The 12,009-nt window shown below is 32.5% G+C and overlaps 2 protein-coding genes across 3 annotated transcripts in view; one reads left to right on the top strand and one right to left on the bottom strand.

The window, feature by feature from the left end:
- LOC106715070 (ATP-binding cassette sub-family G member 1) overlaps positions 1 to 1,950 on the bottom strand; it is a 28,861-nt gene extending 26,911 nt beyond the window's left edge. The window contains exon 1 of the mRNA XM_014508281.2: positions 1,781 to 1,950. The gene's annotated coding sequence lies outside the window, so the exon portion shown is untranslated. The remainder of the gene's footprint in view (positions 1 to 1,780) is intronic.
- Positions 1,951 to 4,709: 2,759 nt separating this feature from the next.
- Positions 4,710 to 9,131, top strand: LOC106714844 (limbic system-associated membrane protein). 2 transcript variants are annotated; one of them, XM_014507959.2, is made up of 10 exons: positions 4,710 to 4,827; positions 5,046 to 5,176; positions 5,365 to 5,572; positions 5,828 to 5,959; positions 6,108 to 6,296; positions 7,359 to 7,419; positions 7,608 to 7,941; positions 8,282 to 8,360; positions 8,453 to 8,590; positions 8,768 to 9,131. In XM_014507959.2, exons 1-10 carry the CDS (start codon positions 4,776 to 4,778, stop codon positions 9,073 to 9,075), a joined length of 1,632 nt encoding a protein of 543 aa, XP_014363445.2. In that variant the 5' UTR covers positions 4,710 to 4,775; the 3' UTR covers positions 9,076 to 9,131. The 2 variants fall into 2 exon arrangements, with proteins under 2 accessions (XP_014363445.2, XP_014363446.2); XM_014507960.2 differs by having other exon boundaries at positions 7,608 to 7,860; positions 8,768 to 9,130.
- The last annotated feature ends 2,878 nt before the right edge of the window (positions 9,132 to 12,009 follow it).

The following is a 12,009-nucleotide window of genomic DNA, read 5'->3' as shown; positions in this document are numbered from 1 at the left end:
TTAAAAAATTCCTATACAAAAGAAGCTGTTGCCCGCAACTTCGTTGGCGTTAAAAAACAAAAGTGTATGTTACTCCTACCAAATCTGTACAATCATTTCGGTGATTACCCGAAACAAACACGGACTTGCGGATATATATACAGACAGTCAGAATTATTCTCAGCACTCCATTTTTATTAACTGAAGTAACGGTTGTAAAATGTTACGCCAGATGTGACGTAACGACTTAGTAGAAATATTCCAATAATTGTTTGCCCTGAGGTTGGTCAACCTAGTTCAAAATAAATTTCGCCTACCTGTTATTTAAAATATTCACAAATTATTCCAAAATGCAAACTTTTCTAGGTAATTTTTTGACCTCGATGTAGCTTTTAAGTTGTAACAATTGCATTGTCACTGTACAATGTAAAAGGGGGTACGTCACGAAGTAATCTAGTCTTCATGCATCGCAAGAGAAGACAAAAAAATGTCGCATAAAAAATAACTATAGCGTTTTTGTCGGCCAGTGAGTCTATTGTAAGTTGTAACGCAGTGTTGATACAAGTTTTTATTAATATTACGTTTTGTTTCTGTGCTCGTTTTTTTCAAAAAAGTTTAGCCTAGCGATAGCGTTAGTATTATCTACTCCAATATTATTACTGAACCCTTATGAGTCAATCGAACTTTGATTGTCATAGACTATGTTATATATTATTACACTTCGGAAAGAAACACTTATGCCCGGTTTCCGAAGTCCTTTTGTTTAATTCGAGAATTTTTTAATCTTCATAAAATGCGATTTCGGACAACGTATCTTAAGTTTTATTCCGTTGAAACTTAGTTTATCTGAATTATTTTCGCTGTTAAATGGTTCACACTTAAATCACATTTTTCAGAAGTGTGAACACACGATAACTACGCAACAACCATGCGACATGGATACTTCTTTTTAATTTAAATCGATACTTTCGAGTTTTTTCCTTTTTTTACATATTTCATGTCAATTTGTATGATAAGTGACAACTATTAATATGACAATGCGAACGTCAATAAGTTCAAAGCGTTGACATCAGCCGTTAGGGATGGCAAAAAAAAAAAATCAATTTTTGAGTTTAGAAATGGCAATTTAAGGTTACTCCGTGACTTGTTGATTAATAATGCCATAGATAAGGTAATTTAAGATTTGCTTTGTTTTAAAGTAACTTTAGCTAAATATATCTATAAAAATTCGTTTCTGTTTTTACTTTTTTCATATTTTTCGACAAATGAAACCTATAAAATCAATTTCAAATGCATTTTCATTACTGAGTTCATAATAATCGACGGAAAGTGGCACTATTAATCGGCTCCGAAACTATTGAACGGATCGTTTGACAATCAGAAACAAAACTGCAATTATCGTTATAGATAACACTGGTGAATCACTACATTACGAAAATAAATGGATACTTCAGAATCCGGGCATTAAATGACGCCTAACTTTGACAAAATCGTCTTAGTCGTTTAGGCTACAGGAGAGTAAATGGCGTCTTTAACACCCTGCAAATATTAATGCTATTGTAATCAAACGTGGTAGTTAAAATTTTTAGTTCTTTTCATTAGCAAAAGCAGTGAAGTCACAAACAAATACATAATGCATGCGACACAGTTAGAAAGCTCAGTGCAGCTCTATTCGAAACTAAATACCAAGTGACGAAGGCATGCTTTTGCTTGAATAAGTTCAAGTTACGAAACTTTCGCAGCTTTAATAGTTTTTCTAATACATTCTCTATAATGTGAAATTATTGTTTTTTGTACTTACTCAAGTAAAGTGAAATCTTCTCAATTTTGTAAATTAAATAACCAAATAATGTCCATACTAAGTATGTACTCTCATTCGAAAGTATTTATGTAAACACGCGCGTTAATGATTCATGACTTATCGGCTTTCGTGGGCCGATTTTGTGCCGACACAACCGTACCTCATGCTCGCTGGCACGCAACTGATGTCGACGCTGACGTGACCGACCGACAAACTACTGAATTTTTTTTTGATTCTGATTGCTCGAGTGTCACGAGGGTAGCTGAACTGATTTTGAAACCATTTGTATTCTTTTCTAGAGCGGTTTATAAAAAGTTTTAAAAAACTTAATTTAAGTGAGGTTATCTCTTAAATTTGATTTGAACTTTAAATACATTTTAACAATTATTACGACCTTAAAAATGTATTTCGCGGATTAAACTAAAAAACGTTTACAAAATTGTTTACGAATTTTCAGGAATCTTTTGATTTTTTAACGTATATCTATTTTCCTATAGCTCGCACCAGTTTTTAGCGCAAATGCAGCATTTCTCCAAATTATAAATAGTATTTAAATCTGAAGACTATGGGTTTTCTATAATGGATTTTTATTTCACTCAGATATTGACAATGTAAGACCAGGTCTTCGAGTATTGTGAATGTTCTTGGGAAATCTTAGTTTCCTTTCAAAGACCACAGGATTTTAATAGGACTATTAAAAGCGAGCTAAGAGATTAAACTCGTCGACAAGCGCGTTAATAACATCATGTTAAACAAGTGATTTATTGTTCACGGTAATTACTATGCATAAATCACATCGAATACAATATTACAATGATTATCACGAGTTCACGTTTGTTAAGCATAATTATTCTTTTTGCATTTATTTATCGAAGCGTTCCTTGTAAACTTAACTACAATTAGTCATTTCTACGGAAAACAAAAGACAATATTTCCGAGATAAGTGAACGAATCGAGAAATAATAATCTATGTCGTTATGTTTATTAAAGTTCTTTTGCGTTTATATTAGTGTTAAACCCTCATGTAAAATATATAACTTACTAACTTACCAACTTATATAACCAACTTAATTTAAACTAACTCTGATTTTTACTTTAAAATTGTTTGTTAATTTGTTTTACTTACATCTTTTTTTATATTATTTGATTGTTTATACACCGATACTTTACATATGTTATGTTTATCTGTAAGTGAAATTACATGTTGCCTGAAACCTGTTCTGACAGTGTCTAAAACTGATGTAAGAACATGTATACTTTTTTTGATGAACCAAATAAATAAATATAACAAAAAAAATCTGTCCTCTGTCATGCACAGAGTTAAAAGGCGAATGTGTGAGCTCACATGTTTTGTTCAGTCAACCTATTTTCGTTTTAGACTAGTAGTCAATTTGGTGTGTTTAATGTATTTTCAACGGTACTTTACGTGCTTGTCTTTTGCGGTGACTGAAAGCTGCGGTCCGTATACGCCGAACGTATGCCCACCATCGACCACTTGAAGCTGTAGGCGTAGCGACTACTTTTTTTTAAAATTCAGTTTAGAATTAATTTACTCATATTTCTTTAACCACTCCAACTATGGCTTAGTTCATGACAATAGAAGAATGGTGAATTCGCTCCACGATATCGAAAGTCCGTATCTTTAATATTATCGATACAACGATAGTAGTGTAAGCTACAAAACTGTGGTGCCAAGGTCGACGAGCTAAAGAAATTCAAGAGAGACAAGTCGACAGTTAAATTCTTCTTAAACATAGGGTCAACGTTTTAAAAGTAGATCTCATCAAGACAGGACTTACGGAATGTGCATACTAAATATTTCTTTGTCACCAAAGAACAAACGTTTATGAGTCAGGTACCGTTAAGAAAATTGCTAACAAACAATAAGACAATGTAAATTTGCATAAAAGTTAGCTTCAAATTATTTTGTTTTGTCGAATTGTCTGATAATGTATTTTTCTGCCATTGTGATACACCCGATCATAAGGTCAGGTATGTTGTCAGAAAGTCAAAACAGGTCATGAGGTTAATTTTGACAGTTTACATTATAACCGAAACTATCAACGTTCTGGGTGGATTCGTAGTATGCCTATCCAAATGTAAGTTTTTGATCCTAAAGTAAAAAAATTTAGTTCAATTTATTTATCTGAAAAGATGAACCATACACGAATCTTCCTCCTTGAACTAAACTTACAATGAATGTGTGAACCTTTGTTTAAAATAATGCAGTGATGTTTCTCTTAATTAATTATTCCATATCGAAATGCCATAATGGAAGATTAGCTTTGTGATCTGCAACGTAGCTTATACTAGCGTGCAGTTATTCTTAAAAGACGTAATAGTGAGGATATGACCAAAGCTTAAAATACAACAGCTGTTCATACAACTTACTAACGTATTGTTATGATGCAATTGGGAAAAATGTGATAATCGTTTTAATAGCAGATACGTATACATCCCTATTACACGGCGAGTGACATTGTTTCCAATTTTGCAAATAAAATTGAGGAAGCTGGGGTGAGTTGGTATTAGCTTGTACTCGTTATTTATTACCACTTAGTTTTTACCAACTGTTATATCAGAAATAAAGTCAAACGATTTGGCTATTTAGAAGAACACGAAATGTATCTAGTGTATACCAATTTTATTATATTTTAAAATAACTCGATAAGATAGAAAATATGGCAAAGAAAACTTTGAACATTAATAAAATTTTACAGAAGTTAAGTTACATAGCTCATTTTAATCACAATTTTGTAATTTTTTTAGTCGTCACAATTTTAATTTTGTAATATATCTTCTTTATTTTCACTGCTGTTTGAAATTTTAGCAATTATCCCTTACCTCCTCTCTGCACAAATTAATGTCCTAGTTAATTAACATCTCTAACGGGAAGCTCCATATTTGACGCATTTCAACTCCACAGTTCTTCACCTACCACCGTCAGATTAATATAAAGTTTTTTTTGTGCAATAAATACATATTTACTTGAACCATGAAGTGGATATTTTATGTTATAGTGTTCATTTATATGTTTTATAGAGCAGGTATTGTTAATGTTAAATTTAATATAAACTAAAAATAATATCAATTGCACAACAGTGCTCAGAATATCTTGCACAAAATTTTATATTAATTTTAAAGATAGACATCCACATTTATAGATTGTTTACAGTTTTTAAATTTATAAATGTATTTAAATTAAAAAAGTTAACAGGAAGGACTATTGTTTTTATGTCTCTATTCTATTTTTACATTTTTACAGTTTATGGAATTAAACCAAAAGAATTGAATAGTTTATCCGTCGAAGAAATTAAGTATGGATCTGACAAACATTACTATCCAGCCGGTATCCGTAAGACGATCAGTTGCAAAGGGGCAAATAAGAACCAAAAGGTACATTTTATCCGTACAATAGTATATAATTTTGACGTCACGCGTAATTATAACATTGCTTATTTTGATTTTAAAGTTCGCTAATAATTTAAATTTTGCCCATCAAATTCGTTTTAGCATTTATTATGTAAAATAATTCTGAAGAAGAAGATTCATTATTACCTATATTATTCTGTGTATATTTTGAGGTGGAATGGGTAGATCCGAATGGAAAGGTTATTAAAAGAGTATCAAAGAACAGAGTGTTTGTACAAGAGCACTTTGTGCCGACGACAACGCTGCGCACGCGAGTGCCGGCGCTGGTTCTTGTTCTTACACATGCGACAGTCGACGACAGCGGCCTCTGGGAGTGTCGCTCAGGAGATATCAAGCGCAATGTATCCCTCTGCATTATAGGTATTCTATTTCTTATTACAACTTCACGCGCCGGCTTAAATTTTTCCTGTTAATCAGCCAGGCGAGTGACAAAGCACTTTTTTATTTTTATAAATACAATATGGTGATTTTATTAATACAAGTTTTTTTATAATGTCTCTACGAATTCGTTGTATCTTTTTGTTACTAATGGTGGGTGGTCGAAGAGGTTGAAAAAAAGTATCTTTAATCAAATCATCAGATTAAATACTATTACTATTTTTTCCGTTTCGTTAGATCCGTCTAAATTTGTCGACACACCGACAGAAGTCAGCGTCGACAAAGGTCGGTCTATAACATTGTCCTGTCAGGCACGAGGGGAACCGGAGCCGAGGTTGATTTGGTACAGAAATGGGGAATTGATAACAGGTGAACTCTTTAAACATTTTGTAAAGTAAGGTACAAAACTGTGTCCCTAAAATATAATCTGCAAAATATAACCAAAGATCAATCCGATCACACTTATTATTTATCATTTATAAAACACCATTTAAAAATAACAGTTTATTATTTTTAGAGGATGAAGAATCTGACAAGTATAGGGTGATGACGAAATACAATAGTCAAGGTTTCGAAGGTCTGTTGACGATCAGCTCTCTTGAGGCGGAGGACAGCGGCGTTTACACTTGCGAGGCCATTCAGGAGAGTCCGCATGACCCCAGTTGCGCCAACACAGAAAGCTTCAATATCACACTACAAGTCAACTGTAAGTATAAAGAAATGACTCCCAGACGACGATTAAAATACAAAGGTAAAAATAAGTAAATAAAATAATAAATGTAATCAATTTATTACACTTACAATTTAGTAATTAATAAAACATTCAATCTTACAAAGTTGGCAAAAAATACAGTTAAATTCACAAACAGCGACATCTTTCACAGAGCAGTAGCACGAGTCAAAGTTGCCCCAGAGAGTTGTGAATTAAATAAACAGATGGTACCGCTGTTATAATCTCTTTTCATCAAAATATTTTATACCATTTTCAGATAACAGATAGCGCTGCATATAGTTGCAGCTTAACTAAGAGCTAAAGTAAATTTTGTAAAATATATTCGGAGTTGTAACAAATTAACTACCAACTTAGTATTCACAAACGTTTGTGTGCTATTTTTTAAACGTACCCACATTTACTATAATGTCAAACGAATGAATTGAATGAACATCAGTTAAACTCCTTGTTATAAATTAGCGTTACTTATATCGAGACACATTTTTGTCTGTCTGTTTACTGGTATGTGTACGCGCATAACTTAGATTATGTTTTTCTTGTAATTCTGAACAAAGTTAAAATAACCGCTAGATTAAATAAATGACAAATCGGCTAACAGCTCTCAGCAACATGTAGTAATTTCACGCGTAGATCAAACTAATATTAATAATTGAATGCTCTCGGTAGTTCGCAATCAATAACATAAGCACGGATATATTGCAGCAAGTGCTGTTCATATGAGAGGTCGGGAAATTAAGCTTTAACTGTTTAAATTAAACTGCAGTTAATTAAATTAATTACATTCATTCTTTGATTCTTATTGTACGAAGGTCTCATGTTTATCTCATCTTTAGGGTTTTGTGGACTAGATGAACACTTTTTACGTTTTGTCTCTCAATAAAAGTTAAAAAAATATGTGTGTATTCGGCCTTTGTAATTATGATGGCTTCCGGCTACAGTTTTGGAGGATGTTAAATGTATGATAATTAATGGCATGGTATTTAACAGAAACGGCCTTTAAAATTAGCTGATGAATCATTAAATTGTTTGTTTTAGATGCTCCCGTGTTCGCGGATGCCAACGAAACTGAAATTGTTTATCAACTCGAGAATGAAAGGTAAACTATTTCGGTATTGAAATTATTCAACGTGCAATATTTCAATTTTCCTTTTGAATTAACTCTGATGTCTGGATTTTATATTTATAATTTGAATAATAACATTGCAGCAGATGCAGAAAAGTATTATATATTTTTTCTTTATTATCAAGTATTAGAGAAACTAATTGGTTAAATATTTGTTTCAGCGTTGACGTAGTATGCTCCGCTAGCGGATATCCGACGCCGACTTACACGTGGTTCAGGGATTTAGGCGAAACTCTGTTTGAATTCCCCGATGAACGAGTTAATCTGCAAGACGGCTCTAAAGCCGTGTTGACACTACCTTCTAATGCTACCATATCCTCACGAAGGTATAAATGTCGGGCGACCAACCAATATGGAGAGGCTTACAAAGTTTTTGTCATATACAAATTGGAAAGTCCTACGAAACCCAGCGAGGTAAAGAAAAGTTTAATTTTAACGCGTTCAATCGACAAAAAGCGGCAACGATTATCCCACCAAATGCGCAATAGATTACAGGTAAAGACTAAAACGACATTCAAAATTACTATAAATAACATACGTCAAAACATGGTGTTTTTAAATATCTAGGTATACAACAAGGAAGACTAAAAAACAAATATTTATTTGTAGCGACCCATCCAATTAGTGTATCTCTTAGCAAAATAGTATGCAGTATCAATAACATCGACCATAATCTCAACCCTGCAATTCTTGTTTCTATAAGAAGCAGGGGGAATCAGAATAAGGGACAGCAATAACTTAATAAAGAGGCAGAAAGTTTTGGTTTTAATAATTGAAGTTAATGTTGACTTAAATATTTATTTTTTTGAAAGTTCGATTAAAAATATATTTTCAGATATCCAGTCAGGAAGCACACCATGACAACGTTTATCTATATGTTAAATGGGCTGAAGAGATGTCATTCCCAGTGAAAGGTAATTCTATAGCTTTTTATAAACTTGACATATTAACAAGTGAGAAAGAGACTATTTATTCTCTGAATTTTTCCTTTTAAATAAATTTACAGCTATAGAGGTTCAATATCTCGAAAAGGGAAGTTTGCCAAGAAGGAAGATAGAAAGTCTTAGAGAAGGAGATTGGAGAAAATCTAAGAAAGTAGAAATAGATTTGGAGTCGGCAGAGGACGTGGAAGCGGACAGTGAAGGTAAGTAAACACATTTTATAAAAATAACTTCGAGTCACATATTTATTGTTTAATAAAGGACACACACACGCACAAAACATATTTTTTGAATTCAAAATGTCTTTTAGTAAAGTATATTTTTATCTGCCCATGATTTTGAGAATGAATACTATTGTTAGACCTTAAAATCAATTTTAGGATTCTACTTTACTCTGTCTGATCTGGAATCGGATACTGAATATTGGATACGATTGAGGGCTATGAATGAAGCTGGGGAGTCACCTTGGTCGGAACCAGCACTAGTACAAACTGTTGAGCAAGTTGAAACTGAGGAATCTGAAGAAGACACTAAAGAAGAAAGTAAAGAAGAGGCTGGTGACGGTACAGAAGAGAGTTCTGTCCCTGCTGGTTTAGCTTACTCTGATGCCACATTCTATGGCGTTTTCTTCGCTGGTGGTATTGTCGTGTTTGCCGTAGCTTGCATGTTTTTGATGAGATTAGTGTAATATTATGCACTGAAAGTAAGTAGTATTTGTGAATGTCTGAAATAAAAATATTGAATGATTCCATTTTTCTATTAATATCCAGCTGAAAATAAACATTAGTAATATCTATAATTACTAATCTATCCTTAGCGAAAAGAAAAACTATTATTGCAGAACACCTAGAAATGAACTTGAGCCCTTTGACATGAACTATAATCTATTAGGCGACTACTATACAACCTATGTTATCACCGTAAAATTGTTATTTATCTGAACTTGATAACTTGAAACATTCATTTTAAGTTAATAGTACATTTAAAATTATGTTTATTAGGTTCAGAAAGAATACAATAGAAAAGTAAAGATATACCGGGGATAGGATTTAATTTTGAAAGCTGTTTTAATATTAACATCAGCATGAATGGGGCGGTTTAGTTATAACCGAGCAAATCAATTCCAGTTGAAGGCACATATTACAAACATTAAATTAGCGCGCCTGGAGGTCTTAATATACATTAAGTAATGTTGGTATGTATTACAAATTTCATAATGTTTGCAATTTGCATAAGTATAAATATTTAGTTCATACAGATTTGAAAAAAATAACGGCAAGAGAAAATATCAAGCCTTTACTAACTCTTAAATAGGAAGTGTGCATCTAGTTTTTTTCTTTAATTTCAATTTACTAATGTTTCAAAATTATCCCCTCAATTTATGTATGTATTTGTAATGCCAGGAAAAATAATAAGGTGACAATATTGCTCTTCGAGGATTCAATTTCATTTTTATTGTATACATTCTTTCAATTTAATATCTACCTATATCTAAAATTTCATAATAATAGAATTTCATCGATCCATAGACACGGTATGTAAATGCTTTCTAATGCACGTATAATCCGGCTAAATCCGGCTCGAGCCAGACGGACCACTCATCATTTAGCGCTGGTGTACCAAAGCGCACCTTTCAAATCTATAACCACCTTTTATTTACGACGAATTTTGTAACGAAACGTTCAATTTTTTACGAGTTAAATTCGAAAAATAGAGAACGGAATAATTTAATAATTCCAATATTGAATATCCAGCTAAAGTAATCTGAAGATTTTATACAAATTTAAGAATGCTTACCTTAATATTCTCATTATAGTAACATAAAAAAATGAAAACAATTTTTCACTGCAATGTCCGTAGAAGTACATACTGATGACTGACTTTCTCTAACCCAGTTGTAAGTATTTCAAAAAAAGTTTAAATATCACATCAACTATGTACTTAGTCGTAACTATGTTACAGTCAGCGACGCCACATGAGGAAGGAAAATCATGGAATGGAGGACACGGAAGGGAACCAAGAGCATAGGGCGCGTAACCTGGAACTGATGGTTCTAGAATATTTCGTAGTTAAAGAAGTAGTTGTGGAATGTTTTTATAATTGTAACGTGAAGGAAAAATAATTTTCAAAGTGAGCCTATTTACGTAGAAGTCGTTGTTACTAAATCAATAAAAGGATTATAGTCGAGTAAGGAAGAGATCTAAAGGAAGGAATGAAGGTAAATTTTAATTGGAACTTCGTTCAGTCGCGTCTTAACTTAAGCTTATTTCATCTTGTACGAGTACAATTTGGATACTTAAAATATTTTTTTATTTCTTCTCAATCATCAATTTGTATATCATACCAGAAAGTAAACTTTCGGAATTGGTGAGGGTAAACTAAAATTACATGAACGTCATGTTGTCTGTTTCAAAAAACATTAATTTTAATAGCTTTGTGTGAGCTTTACAATAATTCTTCAATAAACACATTTTAAGTAACTTCTTACACAGTCAGAGATTTCTAAACACAGTATTTAGGTTATACGTAAACTCATTTCACGCATAAATCCCACGTCGGCAAACATTAATTTAACTTGATTCATGAGCTTCGTATTGACGTTTCTGTCTTGATATGAGGAACCCGATTTTCCATAGCAGTGATTACATTATTGAAGAGTAAAATTGTTAAGATAAAACCTTTTATAGCACTTTTCGATTTTTCCTAGCTGATGAAGAATATTAATGCTGCTCGCTAATCATTGTTTAGTTTTATTTAAATCAATTGCTATATCGACATTGGAAGCGACATGGTTGCCGACGGACTAATATATTTGACGATCTGACGACTAAGTTCTTGTGGCTTGCCAGATGTTACCAATATAATTTATGGTCCGATCTATGGAGCCTGTTTGTTATAATTTCCTTATAACTAAATACCAAGTACTGTCGAATCAACTTTTCTATGCTAATATTACGAGTATAAAGAGGAAAGATTTCACTTTGTTTGCATTGAATAGGCTCCTAAACTACTGAACCGATTTGAAAAATTCTTTCATCGTCGGGAAGATACATTACCCCCTGGTGACGAAGGCCATATTTATTACTAGATTTTTTTTTAATTTCACGCGGATGAAGTGGCGGGCAACTGCTAGTATGATATAAAGACATTAGCTGTGTTAACCTCAGTGCATTTATAAAGCTTTCGTTATTAGCTGGTTGAATTTTTTATTTATATTAATAAAATAGAACACACAAGTAAGTTATTCCGGAAATTTTACTTTACAAAAGGTCAATCCAATTTATGGTCCGCAGAGTGTAATAATGGATATATACATTTTATATTGAGTCCAACGCTACAAGGTCTTTGTGTTTATAAAATGAGCTAGAATAATCGCATCACAGTACCTACATTTTTCATGTTTATGCATGTATTGAAATTTCATGTATTTTAAATATATTACATTTCCATATACAAAACAGTAACACTTACACAACGACGGCTCTTACGTATACAGTCGTAACATAAAAAATGTGATTTTTCATGAGAATCACCTAAGTGTACGTTCATGACACAGTTTTTTTTTTATGTTAAGGTTTTACATAAGTTACTGCATCAATCATGGTTTTAATCTATATTAATT

Source organism: Papilio machaon, chromosome 7, assembly GCF_912999745.1.
Source record: "Papilio machaon chromosome 7, ilPapMach1.1, whole genome shotgun sequence".
Lineage (NCBI taxonomy): Eukaryota > Metazoa > Arthropoda > Insecta > Lepidoptera > Papilionidae > Papilio > Papilio machaon.
Note: the sequence above shows the minus strand (reverse complement) of the source record. Positions and strands in the feature narration are given on the sequence as shown.